Here is a 22,376-nt window from a genome sequence, read left to right on the forward strand (position 1 = left end):
AAAACTTGCCTACTGCCTCTCTGAACCCTGGGGTAGTTTCTGCAAATTTAGCAGATGAAGTCTCTAAAGGGCGTACTGTGGGTCCCTTCCCTTCCCCTCCTTTTAAGAATTTTCAAGTTTCCCCCATTGGCCTTGTCCCCAAAAAGCACTCCCAAAAATTTCGCACAATTTTCCATCTGTCCTTCCCAAAATCCGGGACATCCAGCATTAACTATTTTATTGAAAAAGATGACTTTTCACTACAATATATTACCATAGATAATGCAGTTGCCGCTATTCAGGAGTTTGGTCCCAGCTGTTTCATGGCGAAAACTGACATTGAGTCTGCTTTTCGGCTTTTCCCCGTCCATCCAGATGATTAGGAACTGTTAGGGATGTTCTGGAATGGGTTTTACTATTTTGACAAAGTACTCCCTTTTGGGCTCCGCTCAGCCCCATTTATTTTTAATCAATTATCTGATGCCATTGAGTGGATCTTACTTAATAATTGCTCAATCTCCTTTGTATGTCACATCTTGGATGACTTCCTTATAATTGAACCCCCTGCCTCTACCATGCCCTTTGACTCCCTTTGTCAGGCGAGTCTTTCCAGCATGATTCTCACTTTCAGGAACCTTAATATCCCCATTTCAGTGCCCAAAACTGAGGGTCCTTGCACTGTTATACAGTTTATGGGAATAATTCTGGATTCCAAAAAAATGGAAGCAAGGCTGCCTGTGGACAAGGTTGAGCGAATCAAAACCGCTCTCCAGGATTTCCAGTCCAAGCGTTCCACAACCCTTCAAGAACTCCAATCTTTGATTGGTACACTAAATTTTGCATGTAAGGTCATTCCACCAGGGCGCCCTTTTCTCCAAAGAATTATTGGCCTTACCAGAGGTGTCAAAAAACCCCACCACCACATTAAGCTCACTACTGGGTTTTATAAGGATATTCAAATGTGGAGCTTATTCATTAATAAGTGGAATGGGGTAGGGTTGTTCCTGTCATCCTTGTGGGACACTTCTGAGATGCTCTCCCTGTTTACAGATGCCTCTGGCTCAGTGGGTTATGGGGGCTTTTTCCAAAATAGCTGGTTCCAGGGAAAGTGGTTACCCCACCAACAGTTAGGTCAACCTGGCATAAGTATCCTCTGGCAGGAACTATTTGCCATCAACATTGCTTGCCATTTGTGGGGGCCTCAGTGGACCTCTAAGCGCATAAAGTTCTTTTGCGACAATCAGGGTGTGGTGGAGGTCATTAATTCCAAAAAATCCAAAATTCCCCGCATTATGGACCTAGTTAGGGACCTAACTCTCTGTACCCTCCAACATAACTTCTTTTTTCGTGCAGTACATGTCCCTGGGAGAGATAACAATATCGCGGACTCTCTTTCTCGTTTTCAGATGGAGCGTTTCCGTCAGCTAGCCCCTCAGTCCAATGCAGCTCCAGACCCCATCCCTGCCCACCTGCACAGTCTTTGAATAGGGAAGCTAAGTATTACCTGGGAATGGCGCTTTCTCATAACACAAAGAAAGCATATAGTTCCGGTGTGCGACAATTTTATGCCTTTTGCTCACAAATGAGAGTTTCTCCGAAGCTCCCCCTCGATGAGGATATCTTAATAAATTTTTCCGTGTGCATGGCCCGTTCAGTACAACATAGTACTATAAAGAATTATTTATCTGCAGTAAAACACCACCACTCTAGCAATGGTCATGAATTGAACCTTTCCAAATTTTTTCGCCTGCAGCTTGTTCTTCGGGGAATCAAACGTTCCCAGGGTGTGCATTCTAGAGTTCGCAGACCAATCACATTGGGCTTATTAAATTTATTTTATCATCTTCTCAATGTCAAATATACTGACAACAGGGACTCCCTCATGATTTGGGCAGCTATGACTCTGGCCTTCTTCGGTTTCCTTCGAATTGGTGAACTGACATGTAACTCTAATTTTGATCCAAAATGCCATCTAACTTTTTCGGATGTGACCTTTATGCCCTCCTCTTCCCCCAAGTATATGCTGGTTCGTTTAAAGGTTTCAAAGACAGACCCCTTTAGAACAGGACAGTCTATAGTAATTGGGAGGACTAATTCAAATCTATGCCCTATTCCTGCTATGTTAGCATACCTGAATTCTAGGACCCCATTTGCTAATACTGGGCCCCTTTTCTCCTATGAATCTGGCTCCTTTCTTACCAGGGAAAATCTTACAAAAGAAACAAGGCTCCTTCTCTCCAAGGGGGGCTGGATTCCAAAGAATACGCTGGGCATAGTTTTAGAATAGGTGCAGCCACCACAGCTGCTTCAGCCAATTTGCCCCCATGGCTTATTAAGGTTCTGGGTAGATGGTCCTCAGACTGTTTCGAGAGATATATCAAAACCCCGCCCTCAGTTCTGGCACAAGTTTCCCAAACACTAGTGGACTCTTTGTAATTTCTTTTGGACTTAATTACTTTTGTTTATTCTACTGTTGTGGCTCGTCAATGGGGGAATGCTTTGCATTTCGTGGGGATAAAGTGCTCCTCTTGTCACACTTATGCCCCCATAGACTCGATATTTTTGGAGGCCAAACTCCCTTTATTCTGTACTCCCTGGATTTAGGTTAGTGGAGGCCCAACTCCCTCCAATCAGAGATGAGGCCCAACTCCCTCTTCTCTACCCAGGAATGCTCACTGTCGGCCCTGAGAGGTGGCCCCACTCCCTCCTCTCCATCCGGCGTGTGCCTCTCCCTGGGCTGTAGGTTTTGTTAGCTTGACACTCCAGGAGTACAAGGGGCTGACATATTTTTGGTGGAGCACTTTGTCACCCACTTCCCCATTTTCAGCCACACTTAGTTGTTGTTGTTGTTTTGTTATAGCTATGCAATAATCACCCCCTTTGGGCCCGGATATCGATAAGCAGATCTCATTACCTCTAACCCTGGCAAACCGTGATCTGCCGGCCATTAAAATAAAGTATGTGACCTCTTCGTAACTTCCCCCAGCCTAACCATAAGAGTTATGCGGTGATCAGCTAGGAGAATTTGCTTGTTGATATTCAGGGTTTAAAGGGTTGATATAATAAAATTACCTCCAAGTGTAACTTCTTCCAACCATATCAAAAGAGAGGTATGGGACCAGTTAGGAGAATTTGTTTGTTGATATTTTGGCCTGTTTTTACATTCATTCCAAAACATGAGGAAGTTGATTAATATGTTATTAATTTTAACGCCATTCAGTTAGAGCAGTTGTCATTTAAGTGACTGAAGTGTTACATAATTTCTTTGGTTTTGCATTATTGTACTTAGCGTTTAAAAGAGTTTGCACCATTTTATTCTTGACCAAAGAGAAGTTAAAACAAAACCAGTCATGGCTCATGCACTTTACACTGGCTACATTTTTTACCTTCGACTTCTGATTAGTTAATGGATTGTCTTTCATAATTAGCCAAAGTTATAACTTCAGTTTCGAATTCGATAACACAACATGTATTTGTGAACCGCTCTAACGTCATTTGTTTTTCCTTCCATTTTAGTACTGAAATAAGATACCAAGTATCTAAATGTTACTTTACAGGATAGTATCTTGCCATCAATTGAAGAGTTTTTGAGTTTAGCCAAGTCAAAACAGATGGAGATCGGTGGGCTCCGACAGCAGCTGGACCCGTATCAGGCCGACCGACAACAGAAGATGACTTCAGTAATGCATGAGGTATAAATAATAAAAGAGAGAGCCTCTACTTGACTACAGGTAGCATACACGCACTGGCTGTATTTTCCGTTAGGAAGAAATGTATCCAATTTTGGTGTACCATGTTTCATAGGTGCTAAAAAATTAATATCTCCTACATTGCCCTTTTCTAGTCAGATCACTCACTATTTCTGGGCTTTTTAAACGCCGAATAGACAATAGGCCACATTGGACAGTGGAAGTGATAATAGGGGAAAAGTAAATGGAGGTAATAGAAAAGTTGCCAAACCAGAATCCAATACTAACAAACAAATTTCTTGCTTGTCACTGACTTCTGTGAAACGTTAGTAACAACGTTAATAATAAAAACTTTCTGTACAAGAATTCCTTCCGGACTGTATTTATTCTGGATTCTATAGGCTCTACTCCTTAAGATTACAGCTGTCTCAGACTCAATATCACGAGGATTACAAGGATTCGAAGGATTCACTTCGTACGAAATTTCAATATGGCTTCTCATACAAAAGAACAACATTCAACATGTCCCAGAAACACTTTCGGTCCCATGACAATTACGTCATCGCGTACACTCCCCCCGGTTGACCATGATAGAATGGTCAACAGTTCACTCTGTTGAAATCAACTGATCAAACTAGCCTTAATAGACAAACTGTCCTCAGATTAGCGAACAAGAAAAAATATGAAAACACAACAAACAATGTTCAACGTTCATAGTAAACTTAATAGTTCAATGTTCATTGTTCATCTTGCAATTCTGCAATCCACCTTCGTCTTAATCGTTCTCCTTCAACTGCGGCCTTACGCCGTTCTCGGTTTCCTCTCACTAGCTCTCGTGCTGACTGCTCTCGCGGTTCTAGTACTGGCTCCGGCTGGGCGGTTTCACTGGCAGCACAGCTCACTTCCAGGGGGTACAGTAATTGTAGGGGCCTTCTCAAGAGACTCGTTCTCTTTGACTTCTTCGCTTTGACTCTGACCTCAGCACCTCGATTTTGTCCATCCTTGCTTGTCAGGATCCGTTCCACTTTACCCAATTTCCAATGGGATCTCGGATGTCCTTCATCATGGACCAAAACCAGGTCACCTACAGAGACCAAACTCGATCCAATTGCTCTCTTAACTCGGCAATGGGCATTTCTTAGCTCAAGTAGGTATTCTGCTCTCCATCTCTTCCAGAAATGGCCCAGAATCATGTTTAGATGTCTTGCTCTCCTACTCAAGTCATTTTGCGAAATTCCAAAGTCTTCATCTTGTGGGCTGTCTACCTCAGGAAGAGCGTTGATTCTCCGGCCAATGATAAGATGGGCAGGAGTGAGGGGCTCTTCTAGATCTTCAGTTGAGACATAGGAGATCGGTCGGCAATTTAGAATCATTTCGGCTTCTGCAACGACAGTCACAAGCTCATCCTGTGTGAGTTTAGCTCGACCAATTGTCTTCTTGAGACCGCTCTTCAGTGATTTGACTAATCGTTCATAGAAACCTCCCCACCATGGGGCCTTCTCCAGATTGTATGACCACTTTATCCTCTCCTGGGTGAAGTGCCTTGTCACACTGGGGTCGTTCATTATCTTCTCGAGTTCCTTGGAGGCACTCTTAAAGGTTTTAGCATTGTCTGATATCACAAAGGAAGGCATTGACCTACGAGCAACATATCTTCTAAAGCACCTCAAAAATGCTTGGGCAGTTAGGTTTGGAACAACCTCAAGATGCACTGCTCTTGTTATGCAACATGTGAATAAACAAATCCACATCTTTCGGTCCTTCTCACTTGTAGATTTCACATAGAGGGGGCCAACATAGTCCAATCCGATGTAGGTAAATGCAGGGGCCTCCTTAACTCTGCAACTAGGTAAGGGTGGAGGAGGTGGTGTCTTGTAGGGTTTCCCTTGGAACTTCTTACAAACTGTACAGCCAAACAGCAACTTTCTGATGAAGTAGCGACCTCGAACAATCCAAAAGGTTGATCTCAGTTCAGCAAGTGTCTCCTTAACACCTCCATGCATGACCTTCCTGTGACAGCTCCAAACAGTGAGGGTGGTAAGATGATGTTTGGCATCAAGTAAGATGGGGTACTTTGCAGAATCCGCCAGATCAGAGTTTCCGAGTCTCCCTCGACATCTCACAACTCCCCTTTCATCCTCGAACAAGTTCAACTGCTGTTTCAAAGACCTGAATTTGTCCTTATCCTTCAACGATCGCTGAACTTCCTTTATCCAACACAGTTCCGCTTCCTCAATGTCTGCACTGGTTACCTCTGGCTTCTCGTCAGTTCCTCTACGTTTCGCCTTCAGAAGCCTGATGAATTTGAAAACCAGAGCGGTGACCCGTAGGAGGCGCTCACGGCAGCTGAATGCTCTGCAATCAATGACATTATCCAGTGAGGTCGATTGATTGTTCACAGTTAATGTAGAGAGGTCTCCAACCAACTCCGCCTTTCGATCCTTTGCTTTCATTTCTGAGAGACACTCCTCTGGAGGCAACTCCTCGTCAAACTTGTTTGTTTCCTCAGACCCCTCAGGATCAATTAGCCATTTTGGCCCATTCCACCATAAGGTACTAGCCGCTAGTTCACGAGAACCCATACCCCTGGAGAGTATGTCCGCTGGGTTGTCTGAACCAGGGCAATGGTTCCAGCACTCTGCAGGTACGAGCTTCCTTATCTCATCTACCCGATGCTGCACAAATTGTTTCCACTCCTTTGCACTCTGTACAATCCAATACCAGGCTACCTTTGAGTCGGTCCAACACACCAACTTGCTAATCTCTATCTCAGAAGTAAGAGCTTCCTTAACGCTGCGCATCAGTCTAGCGAGAACGACGGCCGACAGCAGTTCTAAGCGCGGTATGGTCTGGTTAGAGAGAGGGGCTACTCGTGTTTTTGAAGCTACAAATCTGATGTAGTTGCCATGTGTGGTCACAATGCGCAGATAGACAATCGCCCCATACGCCCTTGCAGATGCATCACAGAACCCATGAAGTTCACTCGTGACAACTTCCCCTTCTATGTCGGTGTAATAGCATCTGGGAAGGGTGAAGGGTTTTACATCCTGTAGTTGGGCCACAAGTCTTTGCCAGGTTGACTTGCAAGAACCTTCTAGTGGGTCATCCCAGTCCCTCTTTTCCTTGCACAGCTCTTGAAACAAGATTTTGAATTGGATAGTGATTGGGGAAATAACACCAAGAGGATCATAGAATTTGGACACCGTACTGATCACATTTCTCTTTGTAGGCTCTACTTTCCTTGCCAAGGAAGCAGTCTCTGTGAGATCAAATACGAGGTTGTCATTGTGAAAGTTCCACAGGGTTCCTAATATCTTTTGCTCGCCAGGGTCTTCAATGACTGGAGTTCCCAAGATGCTCCTTGAGTAGGTCATGTCCTCCTCTTCAACCTTGTGTCCATCTGCCATCACTGTCTCAGCAATCTGACTCCTGCCAACAGCCTCTTTCGGCTGAGCTTCTTCGCTCCTTGAAGCTGACCTCTCATTTATCTCAATTCTCTCACGCAGCTCTTCAGAATTGGTGACAAATTTTCGCAGATTGAATCCCGCTTCCTTCAAACGCAATTTGGACTTCACATAAAGCTCAAAGGTGCGATTCACATCACCGTCGCCTGAGGTCAAGTCATCAACGTAAATACTCTCGAGAAATTTCTGTGTGAAGCTAGGATCACACTGTTCATATTGTCCTATGTGATGCTGGATAGTGGCATTCAGCAAAAATGGACTCGAGGATAGACCAAACACAACCCGTGAAAACCTCAGAACAACAACTTCAGGTTCAGCCTTATCAATGTCCTTGACCCACAGAAACCGGAGTACATCCCTGTCTTCTTCAGCGATGTGAACCATTAAGAAAGCCTTCTCAATGTCTCCGACAAGCGCAACTCTGTAACTACGGAACCTTAACATGATGTCAAAGATGTTCTGTGCGAGTGGAGGACCAGCATGTAAACACTCGTTCAATGACGCTCCGTTTGACCTGGCTGAGGCGTCGTAGACGACTCGCAACTTTGTGGTTGACTTGTCCCTCCGGATGACCGCATGGTGAGGGATGTAATGTATGCGATCAGACTCTGGCTTGGCCTCCTTGTCAACAACTTCCACAATTCCTCTCTCGATTTGGTCTTTGATGACACTGTCATACTCTCTCAGGATGTCGGGCTCCTTGCGTAGTCGACTTAACAAACTGCTTAGCCTTCGCTGGCTTAACTCGTAATTATCAGGGAGCGGTGGGTGTGTAGCCTTCCACGGGAGATGAACTTGATAGTGGTCTCCTCTGTACGTCAACTTCTCTAGGAATTCTTCATGAATGCTGGGAGTCTTTATGCCGAGAGACTCCAAGTCCCAAAATTTCTTTAACTCTCCTTGCAGGCCTTCATAGGGAACTTCATCAGTGGCACATTTTAGGATGTGGGTTTCCACAAGATTGCTGCTTTGCTGACTTCCAGGATCTCCGTGACACACAGGGCCTGAGAGTACCCATCCTAGTTTGGTATGAATAGCTGTGGGACCTTGAGTTCCTCGGATGGTGTGACCAGTCACAAGATTCCAATAATAGTCTGAACCGACCAAAATGTCAACATTGAGAGTTTCCCCTTCGGCACAATAATCAGCTAGACTTAGACCTGAAAAACAGACATTGTCATTCACCACTTGCTCAACAGACTGACCCTGCAAAGGTTGGCAAATCAGAGGCACAGTAAAGGCTGACAACGACAGATTGGGTCCCCCTTTCAGCTCGATCCCCAGCGATGCAACTTCCACGAATTCAACTCTCTCATCTGTGGATCCAAATGTCTTAATTGAGACTTGTTTCCTTTCCAACACTGGTAATTGAAGAATGTTCTTCAGGTTGTCTGTCAAATAGGTGCGCTGACTACCACTGTCCAAGATGATTCTAGCCTTGACCTTGCACTCTGGTCGCTGAGGATTGTAAACAATAGCCTGAGCCGTTTGAAGTAACACTGGTGTCGAAGAATTCGAGTAACAGACCACAGAATTGGTACCTGGTTGCACTGTTAGACCTTGCTGTTCTGGAACTGGTGTAGACACTGTAGGTGCAGGGTAGGTTGGTGACACTACGTTAAAATTACTTTGACAGATACTGTCATGGTGCCTTCCATTACACTTATGACATTTGGACTTGGATGGACAGTTGCGGCTTATGTGATCTTTCCGAAGGCACACAAAACATCTTCCATACTTCTTTAAAAGATCCTTCCGAGCTAGTACATCGATCACTGTTTTGCAATCCTTTGATGGGTGTTTTCCTCTACAGTAAGTGCATGTTGGACCATAAGCATTGCCATTAAAGAGGCTGTGTGTTGTTCCTGGATCCTTTTTGTTCTTATTAGGAGGCTTAGGAGGCAAAGACTGATTTCCATTCACAGAGGGTGCCCCAGCTCTTTCTCTTGCCTCTAGTTCCCTCTTAAAGATCGCGAGAAGCTGGTCCAATTGCCAGTCGTCATTCCCCATTTCTCTAGTGATAACAAGACGAAAGTCTTGTGGTAGTTTAATCATCAAGATGGACGAAAGTAACCCACCATATGTTTCACGAGGAACTCCCAGTGACTTTAGGCTTCTGACATTTGATTCAACAGTGTCATGGAGCTTCCGTAAGCTCCTCATGTTAAGGTGAGATGTTACAGTGTCAAGGTTCAGCAAAATCTCCATGTGACGATTGATTATTTGCTGCTTATTGCCGAATCTACCTTTCAGAATTTCTATTGCTTCGTCATAATTCGATGCAGTTAGAGTCAAACCCGAAATTGCTTCAGCTGCTGACCGTTCAAGACGCGAAATTAAGTAATTAAACTTATCAATGGCAGAAAGACTTTCGTTTTTATGTACTGAGGCTTCAAAGGTATCCCAGAAAGAAATCCACTTACTATGATCGCCGTCGAATTTCTTTAGTTCCAACTTCGGTAGTTTGACTTGTGTTTTTATCGGTGTTGACGCTGAAGAATCCGCCAAAGAAGCACTTGGAGGTGAGGCACCATTTTCGTTTTGACCTGAAGCACTTGGAGGCGAGGAACCATTCTCGTTTCGACCTGAAGCACTTGGAGGCGAGGCACCATTTTCGTTTTGACCTGAAGCACTTGGAGGCGAGGAACCATTCTCGTTTTGACCTGAAGCACTTGGAGGCGAGGAATCATTCTCGTTTTGACCTGAAGCACTTGGAGGCGAGGAACCATTTTCGTTTTGACCTGAAGCACTTGGAGGCGAGGAATCATTCTCGTTTTGACCTGACACACTTGGAGGCGAGGAACCATTTCCATTTTGACCTAAAGCACTTGGAGGCGATGAACCATTCTCGTTTTGACCTTCTGGAGCTCTCACCGGACCTTCTTCTGTCGGCGTGCTTGCTGGCACGTTTGGTTGCGCGGGAAGATTCGCAACAACACCATTTGTGTTTACATTTGATGACAAGGCGTGATCTATGTTAGCTATAGCCAGCTGGATATTTTCCTCGACCAAATCTGCCCGCTCTATTTCGGCTTCGATTTCCTCTTCGTCCACAAGGGCCAAAATTTCCATGTCGAGTTGTCGAAGAGTGGTCCGTTTCGCCTGAAGGCTTGCCTTTTGTTGATTCAGCTTGACCGCGTGCTTGGCGAATTCTGACAAGTCTCCTGTGGCGAGGACTTCGATTGCAGACGTAATAATACGGGTTGCGGTGGACCTGTGACCTCCACGCGTCCTTCGCTTTCTAGAAAGTTCTTCAGCCATTTTTTCCTCGATGAGATTTGCGGAATAGCACAGAAATTCAACTCAGCTTGACTCACCACTCGTTTGCAAGACTCGTTTCAATCGGTTTCCATCCGGCTCCTAAGGCCATGTACAAGAATTCCTTCCGGACTGTATTTATTCTGGATTCTATAGGCTCTACTCCTTAAGATTACAGCTGTCTCAGACTCAATATCACGAGGATTACAAGGATTCGAAGGATTCACTTCGTACGAAATTTCAATATGGCTTCTCATACAAAAGAACAACATTCAACATGTCCCAGAAACACTTTCGGTCCCATGACAATTACGTCATCGCGTACAACTTTCAAACACTTTTCAGCCAAAGTCGGCCTGCGTCGGTTTTTTAAAAGCCAACTGGAAATGACGAGCTTGTCTACCACAGTCACGTGATCGTGATAGAAGATGAGTTGGCATGATAATTTAGAACTAACTATAAAAAATGCCATGTCAGCAAATGAAAAAATCTAAAAAAAAGTAACAGAAATGCATCCGGTAGCTATGGAATGTATAGTTTTGGTGGCGAATGTTTCGAAACAGAAATGGCGGGTAATTTATGTACCTATCTTTCTCGAGTTTATTATTAATAAGTTATTTTTTCCTTTAGAAACTAACTGCTGCAGATACTTTTGTGAAGGAAAGCATTGCTAAGATGGTGAAGAGTAAGGTAAGATGTCAAACAAATAAATTGATAATTTTATTAATTTGTATAGATCAGGTACCTGGCTCGGCCAGCGCTCTAAAGGTGAATACCGCCATCCACCGGATAAATCACTAACCGATCGATGGATAACATAGTATCCAACACGATTTTTTCAGTTGTTAGCGTTATCAACCATTTTGAACAACTGTGGCCTGATGTGTATAGTAGCCAAATAATTTAATTGTTGGTGTGAACCACCAAACTCTGGAACAAACCTAATTATTCATACAACTAGCACCAGTCGGAAAACGTGGTATTCTTAATTACGGGACCAAGACACAGGATAGAAAGAAGTACTTTCGCGTGTATAGGAGCCAAACTACTTGTTAGTATCTATGAATTACAAGACTCTGAACTAATCGTGAACTAATCGTATAAAGAAAATGACAATATTCTAAAAAAACACATATTTAATTACACTTTCAACGTGTAATGGATGACTTGGATGTAGTAGATGTCCAGTCTGTCCAAGAATACATCTTACTCGATATTATATATTACGAGGAATTGCCAACAATGAAACTAACTAGACTCAATTTATCATCAATAATAATACAGACGCATAAAAAACCGATGTGAATTTGCTGACCTCATTTGTTAAATCAAACCTGTCACTCTTTTCTGCGAACAGGAAGTGGTAGATGATAAAGGTAGGGCTGCGGCAAGTGCACTTCAAGGTCCTATTCAGGTGACTTACCGTGAGGCGTTCCAGAGCACTATCATGCCATCGTTTGAAAAAGCGTGCCAGAACATGTTCCAACAAATCAATGAATCTTTTCATAAAGGAACTTAGCAATGTATGTTGTTTTCACTTGTTTATTTGTCAATTCGCTTGTTCTTTTTCTTATAGCTTTGTTGATATTTTTTCTTCGCCTTTTATTGAAGTAGGCTTGATTAAATCTGTGTAGCTTGATTTAATTTAGTCTCTGTAGCTTGATTGTTATTTTTACTGAAAATCTTACTCTTATACAGACCTGCATCAAGTCACCACTGCTCTGGATAATTATACAAAGGAAGAGAAAGATTCTCTTGAACCTGTAATGCGACAGCTGAAAACACAGACACAGTCATTCCAGGCTGACTTTGAGGTCACGTTACAAAAACAGTTGTTATCGTCAACAGAAAAGTAAGTGTACATAAATGTACAACAAGAACATAGAGGCATGTTACTGCCATTGGATAGACGTAAATATATCTATCGACTTTTTTAAAACACTAGCAATGATATTTTGTAATTCCTGAGTTTTGATTGGCTTACAGCTAATGGTATATGAGCTCATATACCATTGACCACAAATGTGGTAGCCGATACGCGTCAACGAAAACAGCTTGGGAGCTTAAAAATTGCAATTCTTTGGGCGTTTTTAATAAAACAATTATTCCACTCACGCTTGTTGAATATGAGATCGTTATAAGCCAACTCGGCGCTACGCTATATAAGCCAGTGGCTTGTCAGTTTCACTTTGCGAGTTGCACAGACTTCACGTTTTTGGAGATTGGACATTACGAAATCTTCTATATATCAGGTGCGGATAAAAAAATACGCTGACCGTTTACCGTTTTCCAATATAGCACGAACGTACACGAGCGCCGAAGGAGCGAACCTGGAAGCATGCTCGAAATTGACCAGCGTACCATTTTCCAGGAAGCTTAAAAGTAGCGTTTTTGATCTTGAAACTTAGAAATTTTCTTTAAATCCAAAAATATGTTATCTTTAAAAAATCTGACCAATTTTCGTAAACCGAGAAAAGAAATCTCCAGCTTTTATCACACTTTAATCCGAAAATCGGAGGCGATAATAGGTCTTCCAAGCAGATACTCACCGAAATGGTCTGCTGGGTGCCCCTGATGATAGGTGGATAGAAAGATAATCTTTATCAGATTAAAACACGGGCAACTACACAGGTTACTTTTAATTAATATCAATTTTCTCTATTTCAGTTCGTTTTGGCTTATAAAGGCCAAAGATTTATTACCAAATTTTTTGTATTTTAATTATTATTCTCACATTCTTGTCCAATTCTTAATTATCACTAGTTTGCTTGAGGAGGTTTTCTCGCGGCTGTTGTCGGAAGTCTTAGCTTCTGTCCAGGACGCAGTGCAACAAATAAAGGGATTGGACTTGGAAGGTCTACGTCAGCAGCTGAATGAAATGATAGCGTCATCAACAGAAACTACTTCACCGCAGGCTCCTGATACAGCCCGTACTCAGGTTGGTGGTTATGATGCACGTTTTCATTCTGAACTGTATTTTCTATGACTCTACATGTTCATTCTAAGTTGTACACTTCTACGCCTTTTCTTTGTCATTTTAAACACTACACTACTACAGCTCTACGTTTTTGTTTTAAAACCTAATCTTTTATTACTCTACATTTTAATTCTAAGCTGTACGCTTGAAAGGCTCTACATTTTCCGTTGAATAATTTAGCAATGAAAACATACCCAACAACAAGGTTTTCATTTGCATCAAAAAAGACTGTAAAAGTAGAAATGAAGTCACGGTTTAGAACAAAATCGTAAACCCCTACAAGGCGGAAAACTAAGCGTCGTAGACGCACACAATAAAAAGCCATAGAAGCATATAGTGTTTAGAGGCGACAAGTAAAGAGTTTAAAACGTAACTTCACAGAGGCGTACAGTGAAGAATAATTTTTTTGTTTACTATGTCTTTGTAGCATGTATGTAACTAAAACATGTGTACACTATAATAATGTAATGCTCTCGCCTTAGTCCCTCTTGTTGGACTTTCCAGAAAACTCTGCATTTAAAAAGCATAAACATACATACACCTTTATGTTGCAATATTATATCTTTGTTAAAATAAGTACTCTCTTAACTTGAATTTTGTGGAAATTTGCTACTGAAACGTCACCAAGATGGCTCTTTGCGCTTTGTCATGGGCTAGCATTCCATTTAAGGAAACCAACTGTATACATGTAGTTCACCCGAATTGTGTACAGGTATTATTTTCTATCTTAAAAGTCAATTTTCCTTTATTTTACACAGGTGATAGTTTCAAGACTGTCAGGCATTTCAAGAGGTAACTTTAGAATGTGTTGTGCTGTGTGCCTTTTAGCTATACTTCGCACAGTTTTCCCTTTTTCTTGTTAATCATTCTTGTAAATCATGATGATAATCATGTTGATTATTGTTCTTGGGCAAGACACTGAAAAAGTGCCTGTATCAATCAGTTGTATGAGTAGAAACCAATCATGCGCTGTGGGTAACGCTGTGATGGACTAACATATTAATTTGATTAAACGCCTCCCTCGAATAAAAAGCTGTCGACCAAGTCACCGGTTCTGTAACTACTTTTTACAAGAATGTTCCAGAGTTTGACCAGACTATCATCTGAACTGAAAAAAGTAGTTCTGTCGTATAAATCTACTGTAGGTAAGACAGGTAAAGTCTGTATCCGAGCCAAGTGACCCGGTTTCCGTAGCATTAAGCGAGTAGGAGTATCTTTACCCCCCTGGATGGGATGCTAATCCATCGCAGGGTTACCCTCAGCAGTAAATTTGCCAGTAACCATTTATACACCTGGATGGAGAGATGCACTGTGAGAGTAATTAAGTGTCTTGCCCAAGAACACAACGCAGAGCCCCGGCCAGGGCTCGAACCCCCGCCGTTCGACTTGGAATCAAGTGCTCTAACCATTAGGCCACCAAGCCTCCCAATCTAATCTGGTTAACCCAAATAGTGTTTAATAATCAGCTTTCTAATCTGCCAATGACAAATAATCTCACTGTGCATTAATAAAACGAAATGCGTGGAGGGGATGTTAAATCCACCCCACTTGCACCACAGTAGGGGTATCAACTTGTATGTGCGTCAAAGAGTTAAACTAAATGTCAAGTTTCTTGACAGTTCTTATGACACTTACAGAACCGTGTTTTTATCTTAGGCACTGAAAGCAGCAGATCAAAGTGTTGTAATGTACGTGTGTGAGCATGCAGATGCTGAGAATGTCTTATCCCAGTCACCTTGTCCTCTCTCACAACCAGTCTTACTATCTCTAATACAACAACTGTCTGTGGATCTTACCATCGATACAGAACTCAAGCACAAGTAAGTACAACTGTAAATGTACTTGTTGAAGTTATGTCATTTTAAATTTATTGCTGGGATACCGGTGTATGTTGCTGAAGATTCGTCTGGATCTGGTTTCTGATTCCATAGTAAATTCAGTGAATTTACAGTGAATTTGGTAAGCCAAATGGTATTAGGCAATGAGACTTGTGCCAAGACCAACCTCTCTCGTTTTTGTTAACTTCTAGTGTACCGTTAATAAGTCATTATTGAATGAGGCTAAGCATGATATGAAGAATTATACAGATCGAGGAAAATTAGCCTGTTTTTTCACGCAAAAAAGACCTTGGCCAATATCCTGCCATCTTGACCTCACGCTTGGTCAATAACCCATATATATCTTAGAGCCTTGAAATCGAATATTAAGACACTAGGATGAATATATATGAGTATATATCACACAAGGTGAGAAAATTAGCTGCCAAAACATTACTTTCGCCTAGCCGAAGGGAGCTGCACGGCCATTTTAGTTAGCCGAGTTAGCCAAACAGAACGAGCCAAAAGTATTCACTTGTGAATGAGCAAAAACTTTTTACTTGTGTGGTATATACTAATGTTTTTTATTTCCCTTCAGCAATGCTTGCTGTAATCAGGCCCTAATCACTTAGCGGTTAATCTGGTATTCTATTTTAAATGTTACAGGTACATAGGACAGGCTCTTATAGCCCTTGATGAAGGCGATGAGGACACAACAGAACAGATGTTAGCGGTTCTTGAAGAGTTATGCCAGCAGCTTCAATCAGCTATTCAAGAAGCATCAGGTCCCATGAAACAGTCTCTAAAGGTGTTACAAATGGCTGCAAGGTCACTTCTCAGATAGCAAGCCATAAGCCTTCATCAAACGTGCCCATGGTGGAGAGTCAGAGAGTAACACGTGTGCCATGATGTATGAGAAAGATGACATCTAGGAGACCATTATGAACTTAACCTGACGAGGTTCTGGAGACCAAGCAATGGAAATAGAACCTCTTCATTACTAGAACTTGTAAATTGTTGTAACTGTTATGTTACAAATTCTCGTTTCACACTCTTCACCTAGTAATAGATAAAAAAAAAGTCAGCGTTTGCACTTGGTGCTGGCATTTGTGCTCATTTAAAACTGTAAATCACACTGCAGTGACTATGAGGAAGTTCGTTAATTAACTGGTTAGTAAACCTACCTTAAGAAATAAATCAAAGAAGTGTGGCATGAGCACTGGACTGTGCTCATGTATGTTAACCGGTTGTTGTCATGGTGTTCTGGTATAAAAGGAGCCTGGCCAAGCCATGTCGATATCAGACCCTATAATAGACAGTTTTTGTTTCAAAGGAGACCGAAATTCATATAAACTCTTCCATTGTAATACAAACGTCCATAATACAGACATTCTTCCTTGCCTTTTTTACCACAATAGCGAGAACTTTGCCATTACCTTAACACAAAGGCCCAAAGTTTTCATTTTCAGTTGCTTGTGTATCACATTTCTTAATCAATTGTTTTGGACGGGGAGTGATAATAAGAATGAATCCACGTGATGGCGGATTTCCAAAACGACCCAAACTGTACATTTCAAGACTCGAACCGGCCGGTTTTGCTGGATCTGGAGTGAAAATAATCTTTAATCTGCGTGGCGGAATTTCAACACAAAGGCCCAAAATTGTCATTTTCAGTTGTTTGTGTACCACTTTTTGTAATAATTTTTTTTTTTGGACCTGGAGTGATAATTAGTCTCAAACTGGTCGGTTTTGCTGGATCTGGAGTAACAATAAGGTAATTTCTGCGTGGTGGTATTTCAACACAAAGGCTTAAAATGGTCATTTTCAGGGGACTCTGTAAAGTGGAGAAACGGACGGTATTCGTAGTATTCATGGCCACCAGCGGGCCGCCGCCATTTTGAAAATTGCCTCGGAGAAGACCTGGGGTAGGTTGCAATTGTCCCCCAATTTAAACAATAAAGTACCCATTTGAATTCTATAATTATGAAAGAGTTAAGAGCTTCGATTGGCTTATGAAGCCATGTAACATCGTCACCTCGCATGACGACTCAGTCGGCACTTGTTTCTGTAAAGCCCGCTATTACGGACACTAAACGTCGCCCCGAGCGTGTCCGCTATTATGAGATTTGACTGTATTGTGTCTTTATTTTCAGATGATTTGTGTACTGGGAAAATTGCCCGTACTCCAAACAACAATGTCGATGAAGTGATTAATTGTAATACCTATTTCCAAAAAGGAACCATTTTAGCGATTGAACGTTGACGATAACTTGTATTTGTTGACTACTAAGCATTTAAAAAGTGTGTGAGCAAGAATAAAACGGAAACTTTTACTTTGTAGATCATATTTCAATTTGCCTCTTATACCCTCCTTTTGGTTGCTATCTTGCATTTCGAAAGGAAAATTATTACAAAATCCACATACTGCCAATATAACAATATCAATTAACTCTTATTGGGCGGCCACCTAGAGTCGTCTATTGTTTTTTCCTCGCTTAAGCAGACACAAAGAAGTTGTCACACACTGATTGGCCATGCTTTTAACAACGTAAGTACTGAGTAGTCTAACTTATCTATCATCAGCTTGTAAATAAAGATAAGAAAAGTTTCTGAGGCTTCTTCATCCGAACTGGACTCGGCTCCTACTGACTTCCGACTAAAAATCAAAGAGGCCCATAACATTGAATGTAGCGACCCTTGCTCAACAAATTAAACAGCTAAATATGTGAATTTATCGGGGGTTTTTCCTTTAACTAATACTGTTATTTTCTCGCGTCATCGTTAATGTTTGTTTCTCTTCCTATGTCATTACCCCTAAGTATTACCATAGTTAATATAGGACTATGGTATTACGTAACTTATTCATTTCTTTGTATTAACGTTTTTTTTTGTATTAAGCTTCATTATTAAAGCATTGTAAGTTTCTTTCACCTCGTGAATATTTTTTCAAAATAATTATTGTAAATATTTTCAAACTGTTGATGAATACAGAGTTTCTGAAATTTTTCTTTGAAATTTAAAACTGTGTATATTTTTTAATTCTTAATTTCGCTCATACTATTAATGAATTTCGGTAAAAAAATATGCTAAAGCTTATTATAGAGCTCCTTCTACAACATAAAGATGCCGGCATTCATGTCATTTACTACTTCTGCTTCTTAATCATTGTTATAATACTTGAAAAAGAAAAAGACCGCGCTTACGCACGACTTGAAAAAGTCTTTTTAAAACACGTTGCCCTGCCAAGCCGGAATTTTTTACACTTCTTACTCATTCATTCAGACCCGCCTTCAATGTGACATCAATAGCAAAGGAATTCACTAAAATCATTCTTTCGGGCGAAGGTCCAAAAATTGCAAAAACCTGGCCAAGTGCTGTACATGCGTTATAGCGACTATGAGAATATGAAAAACTGGACTGATTTTAAACTAAGCAAACAGTAAGCAACATGTCTGAAGTTCATTTAAATCCGTTTGACATAACGTTGGTTGTGGAGAATGGAAAGGATTTTAGGGCTCACAGAAATGTCCTTTCACAGGCAAGTCCTTTCTTTGAAAAGCTTCTGAGCACTGACATGAAAGAAAACAATGAAGGAATGATTCGACTGGAGTGGATAACCGAGTCTCAGATGGCAGATATTCTACAGTTCATTTACAGCGGCAACGTGCAGATTACCACTCAAGAGAAGGCTGTGGATCTTATTGCAACGGCAGATTTTCTATTCCTTTCAAACCTTAAAGCTATCGCCGGGAAATTTCTCGAAGAACGCATAACCACGATGAACTGCCTTTTTATTTACTACTCAATTGCTGAACGGTTTTCATGTGAAGAGCTGACGGCAAGCACCAGGAAATTCATCAACTCCAACTTTATCACCGTTGCATCGAACGACTTTCTAAATTTGCCAAGCCATGAAGTTGAAAAATGGATTTCAAGCGATGAGATTGTGATTGACGCTGAGGAAAACGTTTTTGAAATCTTACTTAGCTGGATTAATTTTGATAAAAGTGAACGCAGCGCAAAATTCTGCGAGCTGTTTCGTCACGTTCGACTGACGACTATATCGCGCGACATTTTGCTGAACGATATCGTGACCAATGAGCTTGTGAAAGAAAATGAACCCTGCTTCGACAACGTTACTGCTGCATTAAACTGGATTGACCGGTCAACAGGTCGTAATATTTCACGGCCGCATTCGCCAAGGAAGACTCTGGAAACCAGTGTTATCGTGACTACAGTCTCTAAATACTTTTTACATCACATCTACACATGCTTTTATCTTCCTGCAACAGATAAGTGGTACCGCTTGCTAACGACTATAGGCCAACCAGTACGTAACGTAGTTTCATATCGTGGGAACGTATTTGCTGTAACTGAAGATATCGCCGGATCACAGTGCTACGACCCCGATTGGAACTACTGGTCTCCAGCACCATGGACAAAGAGTTCAAACTTGCCATCATGAACAACAGATTTCGGTACACCAGGGAATACATTATCGGAGGTGGTAGTTGTGAAAGACCAAATACATTTTTTGGTAGAAGATAAGAAGTTGGACCAACTAATCTTTGGACATACAACTTTAACTCAAATTCATCTACGTCGTTGTTCAAGTGGGTTGACGCACCTCGTGTTGGCTTCTGTACTGTGGTGGTGGACAGCTTCATTTACGTTATCGGTGGTATGATATCCTGTTATAGCAGTCATGAGGATGCTAATGACGACATATATCCAGGTGCACCCCTCTCCGAGTCTTCAAGATTCAACACAGAGACTAAGGTATGGCAGAAAATAGCGCCTTTGAACGAGGCGAGGGAAGGCGCGTTTGGTGTCAGAAAAAACGAAAAAATTTTCATCACTGGAGGATGTAGAGCAACTTGTGAAGTTTACCACATGAGGACAGACGAATGGCATCTCATAGCCAGCTTAACATTTCTAACAAGTACAACGCCAAGTGAGATGGTGCATGTTGACGAAACTCTGTACGTGCTTGGTGGACGTTCGACAATAATAAAATGCTTAACGACCATGAAAAAGACGTGTGGAACTTTAAGGCAGATGTTGACGTAAAGAAGATGACCATGCCGCATGAAACCGATGGTTTTGCAAGATATTCTTTTTTTAAATGTTGTTCACTTCGGGTTTTTAAAGGCACTCTTGATAACCTAGAATCCATAGACATGTGCTAGTGACATCTACGCAAAAGCTAGCAGGTGCTCACAAAGAGCATGTGATCCTTGCAAGGCCATTAAATGTAAAAAGTTAATTTGCTAATACTTCCCATGATTAGTGATTTGTGGGAGGCGTGGCGGCCCAATGATTAATGTGCCCGACTCTGAGTCGAACGGCCAGGGTTCGAGGCCTACCCAGGGAGATGCGTTGTCTTTTTTTCTTGGGCAAGACACGTTACTGGCCTATACAGTGCATCTCTTAAGTAAGGTGTAAAAATAGGTATTACCGAAATGTCTTCCCATCCTTGCGTTTATTTGTTAATTTTGACGTTATTGTTCCTTTGATGAAGTCGTTATGCAAGGACTTGTTCAATAATATTGCCAAGGAAATGTAAATTGTGGTTTACTCAAAAACGCGAAGCTAAAGAGATTTAAAATACAAAATTTACGCAAATCGCGAAATTAAATTTTCGCGCAAAATGCGAAAATTTCATTCAATAAGGTAGCAATAAAATACACGGAAACTAAGATAAGCTCAGGCTGTATGGGCCACTTTTTTCGGACACAGGCTTTATTTAACTTCCCGTGATCATATATTTTTTTTTATTTAATGTGGCAGTTATTATAATACTGGTAATAAAGGTCCATGGGTAGGGCATTCTGGTGCTTCAGCATTCCCGAAAAGCATCCATGTTCAATTCACCCAAACTGTGTCAATTCTGTGGGTACTTGACGATTCAGCTTGATTTACCATTTATCGTGATGCAGTAAATTTTGTAGATCTGATGCAAAGACAAGAGTTTAGCGCTCGATAAAACCCTGAAAACTCACATGTGAAAAACTTACATTAGAATGACATGCCATTTTAGTTGAGGAGCCGTGAGATCCGGCTGTGAAAAAATCACGGAAAGGCTTGGGCTTAGTAAGAAAGACGAGAAAGCTGTAAAAGGAACACGAATGTCCATTGGGACGATTCCACTATTTTTCCAGCATTTGCAATTGGCTATTATTTTGGAAATTTGCCAGTGAACGAACTACAAAGTCGTGTCCCAATTTTTTTAGTAAAGTAGTTTTTAAAGTCTCTCGCATGAAGTTTGTTTATGTGCAATTGGCTGAAGTAGGCGATCAACAAAAGCTGAAATACGTTCTGTAGGAAAATCACACCCCGATATTAAGGGTTCCTTTGGCAAATGTGTGACTGACTACGAAAAAACGATTTTCTTAGCTTTCTCAAAGTAAAAGGCTTTTGACGGAAACAAACTACATTAGGTTTCCTTTTTACCTTATAGCTATATATGGACAATAAATTAAAGAAAAAGATATTTTCAACTTCTGCAACGAAATCAGGAGTTTTGCCCGGTTTTTACTGAGTGTCGATCTGGAGTTTTTTCTCTATTTGGTTCAGATGCCCCCACTTATGCGGGGCTTCTAACAGACGTCCTGGACCCTAGGGCGGGGTAATAAGTCGGGTTTTTAACACCTGGTTAATATTAAATCTTCCGTTAAGTCCCGGGGATCGGGGGGTCGGGTTTCAATTGACTGATGCATTTTTGCGCCTATCCCGGCCTGCTATCGGCGCTTCACAACAACAACAACAACAACAAAAGCGGGGAAAGAAATATTACAAGTTTTTCGTGCAAAACACCTTTTCACGATGTATGCGTGTTGTCTTCTTCTTTCTGGCCGAAGAGTTAAAAAATTTCATGAGTTTGTCTGAAACCTTGAAACAGATATTCGAGAAATAAGAATGTTGTCTAAAACACTACAACACCGTTGTTGAAATGGTTAACAGCCTGTGTGAACCGTTGAAAAACGATGGTTCAGTGTCAACCACGAGGTTTAAATGAACTTTTTTTTAGCTGGACTCCGATTCGCTGGCTCATGACAGTTGATTTGGAATTGCCTCCTGATTGCGCATTTAAAATTGCAACATTCAGCCATAAACAAAAAAGAAATTGGGTAAAAAATTTTTTTATTCTAAAAAGGCTATGCGATTCAAGGAAAATCCATTGCTTGACTCC

The 22,376-nt window shown here is 41.5% G+C and overlaps 3 protein-coding genes across 3 annotated transcripts; 2 read left to right on the plus strand and 1 right to left on the minus strand.

Moving 5' to 3' along the window:
• Positions 1-698: 698 nt before the first annotated feature.
• Positions 699-2,915, plus strand: LOC144640658 (uncharacterized). Its single transcript, XM_078499751.1, has one exon. The coding sequence runs from the start codon at positions 699-701 to the stop codon at positions 1,461-1,463; it is 765 nt and encodes a 254-aa protein (XP_078355877.1). The 3' UTR covers positions 1,464-2,915.
• A 1,490-nt stretch (positions 2,916-4,405) lies between these two features.
• On the minus strand, positions 4,406-10,393 carry LOC144640665 (uncharacterized). Its single transcript, XM_078499757.1, has one exon. The coding sequence runs from the start codon at positions 10,391-10,393 to the stop codon at positions 4,406-4,408; it is 5,988 nt and encodes a 1,995-aa protein (XP_078355883.1).
• An 8,365-nt stretch (positions 10,394-18,758) lies between these two features.
• LOC144640666 (kelch-like protein 2) lies at positions 18,759-19,649 on the plus strand. The gene has a single exon (XM_078499758.1). It carries the CDS (start codon positions 18,759-18,761, stop codon positions 19,647-19,649), a length of 891 nt encoding a protein of 296 aa, XP_078355884.1.
• Positions 19,650-22,376: the final 2,727 nt, after the last annotated feature.

The sequence above is a fragment of the Oculina patagonica genome, unplaced genomic scaffold (genome assembly GCF_052425735.1).
Source record: "Oculina patagonica isolate OP01 unplaced genomic scaffold, crgOcupat unplaced4, whole genome shotgun sequence".
NCBI lineage: Eukaryota > Metazoa > Cnidaria > Anthozoa > Scleractinia > Oculinidae > Oculina > Oculina patagonica.